The 14,340-nt window shown below is 37.1% G+C and overlaps 1 protein-coding gene across 1 annotated transcript in view; it reads left to right on the top strand.

Annotated features, from left to right (window-relative positions):
- RSRC1 (arginine and serine rich coiled-coil 1) overlaps positions 1–14,340 on the top strand; it is a 169,596-nt gene that overhangs the window by 21,398 nt on the left and 133,858 nt on the right. Inside the window, exon 4 of the mRNA XM_050902803.1 lies at positions 10,584–10,754. Coding sequence (XP_050758760.1) covers positions 10,584–10,754 — 171 coding nt within the window. The remainder of the gene's footprint in view (positions 1–10,583; positions 10,755–14,340) is intronic.

Raw genomic sequence — 14,340 nt, 5'->3', positions numbered from 1 at the left:
ATGTAGAAACGAATAATTGGTGTATTTATTGACAGTCCTGAAAGTAAGCTGGACCCTTGTTTTTTAAAATAGATTCCAGCTGTATCAAGAATAGAATAACTGCATGTGTATGTCTAAGTTAATTACAAAGTCTGATGAATTTACTTGCTAATAGAGTATGTTACGTTATTCATTCATATGGAATTCAAGTTTTCCCATTATTTGTTTTAAAAAGGATGTAAAAATAGATGTAAAATGTCTTTCCTACAGGATTATACAATCTAAAGGCACAGAAGTTTCATACAACCCATTTTTTTTCTGGTTGCTTTTTCTTCAACCTAAGCAGTGGCAGTTCTGGAATTCAGTTAGGAGAGGAAGGAGTCCTCCTCGCTGGTATCTTTGTGTGGCAAACTAACAACTGTTTTGCCTTTGGCTCGCCTTGCGGTTGAGTAGCTTTTAAACTCTTGTATGAGCGGAAGACAAGCTGGATATTCTCAACTCATTTGAGCTTTTTTTTGTTTTGTTAACAGATTACTGGAATAAGAATTACTTCTCTTACCAACCTTAACTTTGGTTTTATATGGAAGTTTATGCATAGTATACATGCAGCTGGGTGTTGCATAAATTTGTGTAGGTGTGTGTGTTTTTATGCCCTTGAAGTCTAGAACTTCAAGACTACTAGGAACTGCTTTGAATGAGAAAGAACGGGGAATTGGAGGGGTGGCTTTTTTCTTAGTTTATTTAATAGCCAGGACAGGGTACTAACTTCTGGTTCTTTGTTATTTTATTACCTAAAGGTTATTAGAATTAAATTCTAGCTTTTTCTGCTCAGTCATGAGATGGCTACATGAATGTAGGGTTAGAAAAAAAGTCCTGTTTTGAGGCACTCTCTAAAAAAAGAAAGAGGCGAGAGAAATTCACTTCATGTAAAACCAGATGTGTTCTTAAACTGACGGTCCTAATTTGAGGTGGAATCTTAGCAAAGAGAGGCAGTTCAGAGTCTTCACACAGATTAACAAGGGAAGTGAATGATGCAACATCTTTCCCCCCGATAAAGATGAGGCCAAAGATCCTCAGCTCCTTTGGACCGGTTATCTGGGGCAATTAATGACCTCTGTGTAAGCTAAAAGAACAAAGTGAGGAGAGAATCCCCTCCCGCCATCACTAATGGAGTGGAACAGTTCGCAATTCCAGTAGATCAGTGGGAGCTGTTCACACAGCTGTTCTCCCTTCCCAAATCCCAGCCAGCACACTTCATTACACTTACCTTGGCCACAGCTGCTCCCACGATCCTGCCTCTGCGTAAAAAAGCCTGTTGAAAAATAGTATATATAGTTTTCTGTGCCGAATGCAAAAATAATATGTATCCAATAACACTGCAGTTAGTTTATGTACTTACATATCTGTAATGTACATCTGGCCTCCTCAAGCAGATTACACTTCTGCATGCAAGGAAATGCTCTTCGAGTGAGCCATTTGGTGAAGGAAGCAAGTTATAGTTACGTACAGGTTAGTGTAACGAGCTTTGTTAGGCATTTTGTAAAAGCACATCAACAAAAACAAATGGTTTATTTCCATGCTTGAATTGCAGCTGCTTAATCTATGATTTATATTTCTGGTTTTCAGATAATGTTTAGTAAAGTCTGTTTTCTGGTTTTAGTTTTCCATGAAGGCTTTTGTCAAAGTGCTCCTGCAGCTGGTAGGGTTGTAGTCAGCTTCTCTTCTATCACTCATTCCTTAGGCAAGGAGTTCTCCCCGAACTCCACGAGAAGCAAGTCTCTGAGCAAAGAACTGCTGACACAAAAGCTCAATTTAAGGAAACTTTATGTATTTCTGCAGTCAGTTCTTTTTCACCCCGTTGTTGATCTCCTGTAGGTTTTCCAACACCTTTGTGGTGATGTGGGCGTGCTGAACTGGAGATACGCTGTCGTTGTCGGCACTGGATCTAGAGTCTTCCAGCTACTGTAAGCAGGCTCTTTGTAGGATAGTTAAGGCGTTGTGGCAAAGAAGGCACTTCAATCTTGTTTGGAAGTGAGAAGAGGTAGACCAGCAAGTTGTAGTCTGGAGAACTAGATTTGTAACAGCCAGACTGCTTGAGAATAAACAAAGCTTCAAGTAGTGTCTTCTCTATCTGTTCTGTCCGGCTGCATTTATGTACTGTTCATGCCAAGTTTTCAGTAACTACTTTTTTTTTTTTTAATTACAGCTTACTGGAATTTTGAGTATTATTTCCTGAAATGTTTGATTATGTAATTAATGTAATTTGTAGGTGGAGAATTGTTTATTGCTGGACTAAGTTGATGCCTGTATCTGGTGAAGCCATTGTCTCAGTTCTGTGAACAGGGTTCTTGATTGTCCTGGTTATTGTTTATATTTCATCTTGCTTTTCTCTGGCAGTATGGATGATATTGTTACTATCTTTAATATCCCTCTATTTTGTCACTTACCAACTGTCTAAACTGCTGCCTTGAAACAACTTCTTTTTCCTCTTAGCACCAGTCTCATTTCAGACTGAAAACCTGACTCTGCTTCTGCCTAGTTTCATTTTCACTCACCTTATATTTAACAATAAATAAACCATATTATCATACATATTATCTATATTTAACTTCCTCAAATGCATGCGTTTTAAAATCGCAAACTGATAGTCACCTGAAATGTTTTATAGAGGTAGCCATATTTGCATTAAATAGATATATGTATATAGTATTAATAATTTCTACACTCTGAACAACTGCAATTGATGCTTGAAATTATTTTACCTTCCCCAAGAACTTGTACCATGATTTTTTTTTTTCTGGTAGTGAAGTTGAGTTAAACAAGGAACTTTTCTCTTAATATGCTTTGAAAGAGAACATGTCATTTTGCTGCAATTAGTTGTGTGTTTGCACTATGTCTTTATTACCAGTATGAATATCCAGGTTTGATGCAATGCAGTTGTGTTCCGTTGTTCTTTCCCTCTGATTTATTGCTAAACTATTAAAGAGGCATGAATTTGTTGGGTTTTGTTTGCGGCTATTGAGCTAATAATAATCTAATAAGAATTGTATCAGCTGAGAGATACTTAGAAGAACGCCAGGGAAGAACTTGACATCTCAGAAACTTTCATTTGAGTGGTGGTTGCTGTTTGCCAACAAAATAGTTTATTTTTTCAAAAACTTACCTTCACTGAAAGCGCGTTTGTTTTTTTCTGTTTGAGCAGTCTTGGTTTTGTGCTCTACATCCTCTTTCCATTTAAAAAAGTCTATCTCAGTGACTGTTTTCAAATTGTAGTGTTTTGAAAAGATTACATCGTACCTATAAGATATAGTTCAATGCTTTAGTGCAATATAATTGGGGAAATACTAAACGACAATGACCTCATTTCCTTTAGAACAATGAAAATTAATAGTTTCACGTTTTATTAGGCTGATATTCCAGATGTAGTGTACATTTAATTAAGTGTAGTTTCCTTTTGGTTATGGTATGTGTATCTGCTTTTTGTCGCAAATTCTTTCTAGTTTTACAGTTTTCCACATGTTTTCTTTCACCGTTTATGATTTTTTCAAAGCAGAGCTATAAGGATTTAAATCACTTTAGCATGCAGCAAAACAGTTCCCATTCAAACAATAAACGCCATTTTAAAAAGCCTTTAGATCTTCTGTCACTTCATAAATATAAATGTATAAAAACATTATGCAGTTGTAGTGCCCACCTGCTAATTAAATGCAGATTTCCTCAAACTTGTTTTAAAATCTGCTTATTTGTTTCAACTCTGTCTCTGTTCAGAATACATATGGCCCTTGTGAAACTAATTATGCTTATGGAGCAGCTGTTAAATTTAGTGCAACTAATTTTATCCAATATTTTACATTTTAATTGATTACCTGTGAAGAAATTAGCAAATTAACACTTATTGTGCAGTAACTGAATGGGCTTTTATGGATACTTTCAATTTTTACAAGTGGACTAAGTGTTGATGGAATAAAGACATTTCTTAGGATTTTAGATAGGAAAGTTATTGGTGAGCCTTGATTATCTGGTGTGAGAATTTAGGGATACTGAGTGATGCCAAGCATCTGTGTGTTCTGTAACTTAGACATGAAAAGCAGATTGGAAAGTAATAGCTTTTCACAGAATTTTGGTAACATATGGGCTTATCTGGATCTAAGAACTCTTTGAAGATCTTTGAACTTGACTAAATGACTTAACCTTTGGCATGGTGGGTGGGTGTTTTGTGTGTGTTGGTTTGGGGGGAAGGGGGGGTGCATGCTGGCAGACTACTCTCCAGCTTGATTTTTTTCCCTCCAATAGTTCTATAATTTGAACACTTTGGGACTTGCTTTAATATGAATAATCGGGATTGTTTTTATTTTTCAGCAGTAATAAAATAGAAAATCTCTGCTTGATCTGTGGACTTTTGTTCTTGTTTACTGATGAGTTCTTGGCACAGATGACTTCTTGTAGCTCCATTTCATAAAGTTATATCTTTGTTTCCTGTTCTATATATATCGCAAGATATTTTAATAGTAATTCATAATAACATGCAGGTGAATTCGTTTGTGTTACAAATGGAAATGTACCGCAGCTTGTTATACACTGAGTAGCAAATTTAGTATACTTTAATTGTCACTTTATGAAATTATCTTCCATTGTCAAGGGCCTATTGCGTATTTTGGATATAATATAGGCCTTATGGAAGTTTGCATAAAGTGTTCTTAAATATTTTAGGATTTTGAGCTTATAGGCGAAGAAAAAAAGACAGCTATCTTATTAAAATGGTAACATACTGTAAAATGAAGTTCTGGGGCATTAAGTGCAGCTTTTTGGTGTGCTTAAGCCTGGCACTGTGAAGGTGCTGATAATGGCCCTCTGGTCTGAGGTTAGCCTCTGCACGTCTGCCGTTACCGAGAGGCTCTACCCCGTGAACCCAGCCTGGGCTGCTGGGGGATGACGCTACTAAATACTGAATGTATTTTAGGCAATCTGAAGCATCATTTTTCTTGTTGGTCTTGGTCTTAATTTTTTAATTACCTGCAGCGTTGGTGTGCTAGAGAAAGGTCAGTAGCCTTACCTGAAGTTGGCAAAGCATGATCTAAATTTCTGAGGTTTCGTTGTTCAAATCTGCAGTTGCCACAGAAAGGTGGATGTTAGAGATTGAATGTTACCTCTTTCTTTAAAAAGAAGAGAGAGGGACGAAGAAACAGCATAGAAATTAAGTAGAGAAAGCTATTTGGATTGCAAAGTCAAAGACTTGAAGCTTACAACATTCCGGACTTGCTTTTAAATACTGTCTTAATTCTGTCCTGATGTCTGCAGGATGGTAGCTGTTCATACAGTCACTTACTGTTAGCCGGTGGTTTCAAACAAGACCAAGCTAAATGGGGAATCATGGCTTCTTCATTGAATAGTCCTCTTGTCACCTGGTTCGTTGAAGCTTGTGTTTGGTGCTGCAGAATTAGTCTTGAATTGTATTAACAGGCGGGTTTAATTAGCCTGGGATGTAAGAGAGATGGGAGCTTCCCTTGGAGCTGGAGGAAATTAGGCAGGTTTTAGATATTGGGGGGTCTTAGAACAGTTGTATGTAAGGGGGAAAATTTAAGTGGCAGTTTGTTTTGGGAGTACTTACCAATAAATCCCAGGAAGAGCATAACATCTGCCTGCGTACAAACACAGCACGTCCTTTTGCATACTTTGTGAGAGGGTTTTATTTTAACCAGAATGTATTAAAATGTTATTTTTTCCCAAAATTCAGGGATTCATCCTTTTGTGTGTGTATGACAGATGTAATGGTAACAAAGGACAGTCCTTGCTTTTAGGACTTAGGTGAAAAATAAGAGTTTCAGCTATATCCTTTAAACCATTTCTACCCCAGAAATACTGTTCTTTGCAGGAATTTTACCCAAGTACAGACCAGGCTTGGATAAATTCTGCTTTTGATAGTCATATTACTAACAGCATAGAAGTAGTTTGGCTGGACCTAATCTATGATTATTTTACACTTAAACAGTTCTGGATTATGTAAGCAGCGAGGTTATGTGCTGCGTGGGCCAAATTAGGAACTTTTTCATGGCTGGTGTATATATAATACAAGCTTGCAAATTGGCCTTTGAGAAAATGTGCTTGCCGATTGGCAGTATCGGTGCACAGAAGAAAATGGTGGCCTTTGCTCTGCAGGGAATATATGGGAACTGAAACTGTGCTTTTTCTTCTTTGTATTTTTTAAATGTTTTTGTATAATTTCTTTGCTTCCTGAATACGTATTTTTGGCCTCTCGCTATATGGTGTTGCATATCTTTTGCTTCCTTCTTGCTATGAATCTAATCTCTTTAGCTTAATTTATTTAAGTTTTCTTAACTTTATTGAATCAATAATCTCATTTTTGTTCTCCTGTTTAAAATGCTTGACTTTCTCCCCCCTGAAGAATACATCTTATGCCTTTTTTAAAAGATAAAGTGCATCTCTTCTTTGCTTCTTTTAGTCAATCCCTTCCCTAAGCTTTTCAGTTTGGGGAGAAAGAAGCCTTAGCTCATATTTTGGGTTTTTTTTTTTGATGAAAGCAGGGAAAACCTATTTGTAGGCAAAAACCATTGCCTTTTTATTTCCTGAGTGTTTTGCAGTTCCCACTTGTCCCTGTGAGACTTGCACTGCAGAGTCGCTGTGCGTTTCAGTGCTTGTCCATTTTCATGGCCTAAAGAGGTGCGGTTTCATGCATTCTAGAAGTGATGCAGCGTTCACTCAGTATATCAGTATAGCTGTGGCTTTTGCTTCAATCATAGCTAATCTTCATTTCCTATGGCACTTCATGGAAACTGAGAGCTCTCTTAAGAGTGCACACACTAGCAGAGATCAAGAAGATTGTGATCTTACCTGCTTAAGCTCAGCAGTTCTTATATGGTTTATTGCTGGCTTCCTGTTAATTCTGGTTCACTCTTAGAGTTATTGCTGGCAGAACTTATTTTATCACATAACATGAAATTGTTCTAGAGAAGTATACCACAACGTTTGTTATTTTTGCCATCTTATGTCTGTTATCTTAAAGTATTTAGTTTCTGTGCTCCCTTTGTTTCATCAAAATGTGGTAAAACTACATAAGGCGTCTTAACTCATAATATACTAAGCTGTTACTTATATAGTTAAGCAAATATATTTTAAAATTTTAATGCCTCTACTTGTGTGACAAGTTCCTAAGATTTTTTTTTTTTTTTTCCAGACTAGCAGAAGACTTAAACAAGAGTTGAGATTCAGCTTACATTTGTTAATAAAACTATGTGTTGCAGTTGCCTAGTGGTTCTTCTAGTAGTCCTCCGTTACTATGACTTTGGATAGATTGTGAAGGAGAAAGATTAATACAAGATAAGCTTTTTCAAAAATATTCCTTGCTGTACAACATTGGAAACACAGTAGTTACCCCAGTTTAAAAATGATTAACAGAATCTAAGTTTCACGAGCATTCAGGAATTGAAGGGAGCGTTAATGTTAGACTGTTCCTTTTTTCTTTGCCTCAGTTTTCCTTATTTACTTCACCCCTATTCATGACTGGTGTTAGTACATCCTTCTGTATTTCTGGAGTTGTGCTCCTTTATCTGTGCTTTATAAATACTGTTTGTAATCAATATAAATAAATACAATGAACTTAGCAGGCAGTTAGTTTTATTTGGGAGGGCTGTAGCTCTGCAGCATTAAGGGAAAATAATGAAAAATTAAATAGTTGCAAAGAACTTTGTTCAATGATGGAAGATGCAGGAAAACTCATCTTTGGAGGAGGTCAGGCTGTGTCTGTGCGGATCCGTCACAGGTCAGTGTGGCTGGTGTTCACCTGGTGCTACATCAGTAGCCTGTGTTGCGGTGTGCCTGTCTGCATCCCTCTGCGCTTCTGTCTTGGCTGTTCTGTCCTGTACTGAGCAAATAAACCCTGTGTACATCTGAGCTGCTGGCGAGCAAATGTAGAGGAAAGATTGCAAGTTGAATCAAGTGCGGTGGGATACACTGGATCTACTTAGCGACTTTTTTTTCTGCGCTATTCCCTCTATAGATCCCCTAAAATAGGGCATCGCAGTCAGTTTGGGTTAGGCTGGAGGTCTGCAGCCCACGGAGGCAGCCAGACTTCACGCCTGAACTGCCCTGAAGACCCTTTTACGTGTGCTAACTTGTTATCTGAACTAACAAGCCTGACCAAACTGAAGTTGTCTCTGCATGAAGCCAATTCTGGATTGTCTGCATCTGTGCTCTGGGCTGATCTACAGCCCAGATCAACTGCTCTGATAATTGAAGGATTGACTGAACTAATGTGTCCTGCAGAGATGGCTTCTGTGGAGTAGAACTTAACATTTTTGTTAAGATCTTCACTGTAATATCCTGTTGATAGTCATCTGCCTGCCTCACCTGTGTGACTAGGACAGGGAACACAAGCTGTATCAGCTATTTTTTATAACTGTAAAACTCAAAGGATAAACAATTATTATTGGTCACTCTAGACTAGTAAATTTTATGGGTGCAAAAGATCGCAAATGAAAGAACAGTGACAGCTCCTGTAAAGAAAACGTAAGTTTGTTCATGCTGTTATAAGTACATTATTACAAATTTGATGCAACAAATCTACTTCTAATTTTTAAAAGCTGGTTTTCTGTATATAAATTATACCTGCCATTTGTTCGACTTAGACATACGAACGAACAGAAATCTAGGATTTGAGCACCCAGCTAACCTGAACTGAATGTGCTGTTATTTGCAACTGCAAAAGGTAGATGTGAAAACAAGTTCAAATTTGAGCTGAGAAAGTAAGCTCTCTAGCAATAAATATTTTAGATTCCTCAGTTATTTCTGTTTGAAGGACTACACTCTTAAGTAAGGAGAGGCCTTGCGTCAAATGAAGGTGATTTGAGTTGCTATAGGGTGCTTTTGTTTGTTTTGGTTTTTGTACTGCTTCTGATTCTGCATCTCACCTTCAGAGTTCTTGGAAATCATGGTTACCTTCGAATAGTGAATGTCCGTAGGGCAGTGGTCTGTAAATCTGTGCCTGCCTCATCATGGTGCTTGTTAAACCAGTGTCTTTGTGCCAACCAAAAAATAGATCTAATATCCAGAATACTCTTTTAGGTCAAAACTTCCTCTACATGAGGTCTAAAGAATGGATGGATGCTTTTTAATTTGTGATGACATAATAAAAATCCATTTTGAGACTGAAAATGTTCTATAGTTCATAATATGCCACTTAAGTGGTAATTTGATCTATTGTATTAGTGCTAATAGTGTGACCGATAATAGGAGATATTGTGTTGCAAGAGATGCCATCTGCTGAATGAAACGTAAAACTGAGGTTCTGACCTCTAGTGCTAGTCTGAAAGGCTCAATGGCAAGAATAGGTATGTTAACCCCAGTATGCTGGACAAATTCCAGACTCAATAACAACATTCTTCCTAAATGTAATTTATAGCTTCATCTGGATGTAGTATTTTCTTTTGCTTATTCTATTGTTGAGTTTTATTAAACAGTTGTTGCCTTTTAAATTGAGTGATCTTTTGTATGTGATTTTGCTTTTAAAGGCCTTTGGAGTTTTGCACTCCAAGAGGTGCTAAATAATTTTTTTTATACTGTTTTAAAAAAATGCCCTTCCTCCCCAACCCTCTCAGTACTTAATGAAACTTTTCAATGAGGTGCCATCAGAACTTTTATGAAGATGTATGTTGTAATAGAAACTAATGCAAACTTGAACTGCTGTTTTCCTAAATATTCATTGTCTATAGCTACTCATGTACCATAGAAAAGATGTGTTGATCCATGATAAATTATAAATTAAAATTTAGAAAATAATCTAAAAAATTCAGGAATAATGAAAAGTTTTTTTGGATATATATATAAACAGTCATATTGTAATGCTTCTTGATCTTTTTTCATTCAAGTATATCAGTAACAACATACATTTATTACAGAGGAATGGATAACATGATTGAGAACAGAGTATCCTATAGCCATGTAGGAACTTGTAACCAAGAACCAAATATGTGCACAAACCCTTGCACCTGTATGCAGTTTCTTGCATTATTGGGCCTGTAGGGTTGGCCTATTTATAGGTTTTCTGCAAAGTGTGTTTCAAATCTGAATTTGATATTAAGAAGCTGTGTGCAAGTGTGAGCTCTGCAGGCTAAAGATAGGGGTTTGGACATGTCACTCCTGTTTTTTCTGGTTTTTATTGGAACATCGTTGTTACTAGTAATGTATTTAATATGTAAATACACTTAGTAGCAGCTGTAAATTCTTTGATTATTTGCCAAGCTAAATTGATCAGAACTTAAGAATTTAAAGTTTAATGTTCAAGAAAAAATTTCCTTCCTTTCCGTCTCCAATAGCTCCAAAGATTACTTTGGTAATAGCAGATTACTTTGTTAATGGGTGAATACTAGGTAGTGTGGTTTAATTTATTTTGCATTCTTCCTTCAGAGTAGAAGCGATGCTTTCTTTTTCACTTTTCTTTTGATAAATTGGCATTTTTTTGTTTAAAAGCATTAAATTACGAAATGATTTGAAAATGTGTTTAAAATAGTTGGACTATATAACAAAACTAACATACAGTGACAGTGAAAAATGTTTGACTGCTAAATTTTAATACTATGGATTTTGTGTAGATCACGATCAAGACCTCGTCAACGTTCTTATAGTCGAAGTAGTGAAAGATCCAGTCATAGGAGAACTCATAGCGGGTCTCGTGAAAGAGAGCGGCGTAAAGGCAGAGAGAAAGAAAAAATAAAAGAGAAGGGCAAAGGAAAAGAAAAGGAGATATATGGCGCGAAGCATGGGTAAGTGAAATGACAAACAATATAACTATAATAAAAACAGGGAACAACTTAGTGTCATTTTGCTTTTTTGTAATCCGTTTGCTTTTATATAAACTAAGTGGAAATTATTTAAAATCTTTGAATAGTGTGATTCTTAGTTTTTTAAAATTCTGGAATGTGACAACATTGCAAAGTAAACGATGGTTTAATTTACAATTCTCTTTTCCCCTTGATTTGCAAATATGCTAAATAGCTTTCTTCAATTGATTAATATAAATATTTTTCCCATACATAATAACCACAATTTAAGGAAAAAATGAGAACTATTGGAAAGTACGAAGACTGTTTCCTACGAAAAGATGGTTTTCACTGTTCACCTCCCCCCCCCCCCCCCGCCTTCTACAGCGTCAGAAGTTCCTATTGGGCTTCATTTGTGGCTCGAAGTGCAGTTTCAGCAGAAGCACTTGCCATGGGTGAATGATGGACTACCTTTCAAAACCTGCTGTCAACCTAATTTCTGCTTGAAATGACCTGGATTGTTGATCTTGTTTTTACAGATTTCAGAAAAGGCAGTTTGTGTAACTACCTCTGCTTTATACATCTTCATCTCCTGCAACCTTTACTGCGATATTTGTCTTTTTCCTGTTCATGTGATTGGTTTCAAGAAGGAAGACACTGGTGTGTCACTTCATGAACTTCCCTTTGGTGGATTCCCACTGAAACGCTAAGTGGGAATTTCTAGAGTAGCATCCTCCACCCACGTTCGTGGAGGTATCTCACAATTACCTCCCTGGTTTTACAGCTTGATGATATTATTTACTTAGTCTCTCAGATATCGTTACCTACATGTCCACAGTTATACCATTGATTATGTAAATATTCAGGATTAACTATTTGCATGTTTTTGTCTTTATTTGTAGTACATTACTTAGACTGCTGGGATCTTCAAGAGTGGCGTCTTCCACTCATTTTAAGGGATACTTTCCTCATTTTACTAAACCATGTGGGATATTTGTCTCTTCTTGTTGCGGATGTTTTCAGCAATCAGTAGCGTTCAGTGTAAACAGAGCCCCTGAGATGTTTGCAGTATGTCTGATAAGTCACAAACAAGATGCCTTTTTACCCATTTACTGGAAGCTCAAATATATTTTGGTACTTCTAGAAGACTTGAGGAGAAGCCTGGATGTTCCAGCCAAAATTTTTTTTTTTTTTTTATTGAAGTAGAAAAGTAGGGAAAGGATCCATACGGAGCACATAACATTTGGTGTGTGAGAGGTTTTCTGGACTTCGTGTAGAAGCACATCTTAAATCATGTTGGAGTATATAGCAGTGCTCTATAAGCATACTGCCTGACTTCACGTCCTTTTATAACGAGGATCAATATGAGATAGCTATAGGAAGAACACAGAAGTGCCCAGAATTTTTTTTGGAAGCAAGCAATTTACCTTTATATTTTGATAACTTACAAAGTTGCTTACGCTCAATTTGAAAACAAAATGCCCTGTTTGGGTCGTTTCCAAGGTAGTTAGGACACAGAGTACAAATTGATAATAGAAACGTTTTATGACATCAGTCCATTTTCCTCTGAGCTCAGGTACTGCCTGGTAGGCTTTGTACAGGGATTTCTTACTTGAAGCATTATTAGACTACAAAATGAAATGTCCCTAGGATGATGTTGATATAATCTGTGCTTCATAAACTTTTCTGAGGGGGGACCACATGTTTTTCAGTTTAATCAAATAGTGATCAAAGCATATCTGTACAGAGAATATGGATCTGAGAAGCTTTTTCCCTTTGCAGTTATTTGTCATTCTAAAGATTGAGACTGTATCAGCATCACATTATTGTTTGTTAAAGGCCTTGCAAAGCAACATATTTGAATACACAGAGAAGACAGAGCTCTTTGATGCAATTGCTATTTGCAATTACTACACAATTATGTGTCTATGGAATATTCTGTTACGGAGCCCAGTAAGACAGAATTGGGAACCTGCAGTTTTCCTTCCTAAATGCATATGTGTTGGAAAAAAGAGAGTGAGTGTAATTTCTCTTTGCCTTGTGTGTGCTCCAGGAAAATGAGGCCAAGTAAGACGTTTTCTAGTTGTGTTTTTGTATGAGGCTTCCTCAAGCCTCCCAAGCTCTCAGCTTTCTTCCTCTGTATCATTTATTTAGGTATTTATTTTCTTTTTGGGTGAAAAGTATGGGAAAGAAAAGACGTCCTTGCCCAAGGAAGCTCACCTATCCTTAGTTTATAGATGTATAGGAAGGAGGATGGCACAACACAAACTGAGTGAACCTTTTGCCTCTGTAAGTCTGTTGGCTTCTGGCATTTTTTCTTTGTTTTCTGCAGCAGCAGGGAGATTCGATGGTTCGTTTGTTCTGTCTTGATGCTCATTTCTGAGGAAAGCACCAAGATAGAATTTTTTGTTTTCCAGTAACTATAAGGCCTTCTGTAGTTGGCTGTGGTCAGCAGAAGGTAGCAAGTTGGTTTTGCTGATATTTTTTGAGGGTATATGTTATAATTTAGGATTTTTGTCTTGTAGTGGTGTCAGATGTCCTTTTGTGGGTATGGTTAGAATTATAACTCTTATTATAGCTTGCCTCCGCGGCCGAGTGTCTTAGCAGATTCTGCGCCTGATGCCAGTCTGCTGCAGCACAACGGTTCGCTGCCTCGGCTGGAACTTCACTGCTCACCCGATTGACTCGATGCTGGAGTAGACCAGGAGGCACTAAAACGATTTGCTCCGTCAGCTGTCTTCATCGGGGAGACAGTAAACAGAGAGGTGATGCCTCCTCAAAATGTGTGGGTTTTTTCTTGTTTTAAGTTGGATCCAGTTTGGACAGGAAAAAAGTATTTTATTTTTCCTTCTGGCATATTCTGCTGTAACTAACAGAATGATGGTGCTGGTTTTTCAACTTGTCGTTCACATTTTTTTTTTTCTCTGAAGTATGAGGAAGAAAGTCTAAATGGACACAAAAATGACTGTCAGGTGTACAGTTGGATACAGTGAAATACTGAGAGGAATCTGTTGTAGATGACTCTCCAAGTGAATGAATTTCTAGATCTGGTGTCTAGATCAGCACTGAAAGTAACATTATTCCACAGAGCCTTTCTAGAAACTCCAACAGCAGGGGATCCATAGAAGGAAGAATAGTCCTCTGACCTCTGCATTTGGATTAGATCCTTACAGGTACTCCAAGACATATCAGGGGCCAGATGTAGTTTTCAGTTTAAATTCATGTATGTTTGGAATGTATTTATTGAAAATAGCTACTTTAAAGCTATAACGAAGATCATCCTATAGCCAGATTGTGAGAAGACGGAATATAAATTATCAGGTGCTGGTTGACTTTATAGTTCAACTTTGCATAAAAGAAGGTACTTCAGTTTGTCAGCACTGCAGGTTATCTGATATAAGTAGTCGTGGATTTGGGACTTGACTGTTCCTCTAAAGTGGAGAATCAAAATGCAATTTTTGCACTAATTAGGGAGCAAATGGTTTTATTTGTTTGTGGCTCATATAAACTCTAATGAGAATTTCTTTTCTGCGCTTGGTTTGTGTGTGTTTGTAGATGTGAGGGGGGAAGGCTTGTGTTTGGTTTTTAA

This window comes from Gymnogyps californianus, chromosome 10, assembly GCF_018139145.2.
Source record: "Gymnogyps californianus isolate 813 chromosome 10, ASM1813914v2, whole genome shotgun sequence".
NCBI classification, from domain to species: Eukaryota; Metazoa; Chordata; class Aves; order Accipitriformes; family Cathartidae; genus Gymnogyps; species Gymnogyps californianus.
This window is presented reverse-complemented; position numbering and strand designations above follow the sequence as displayed.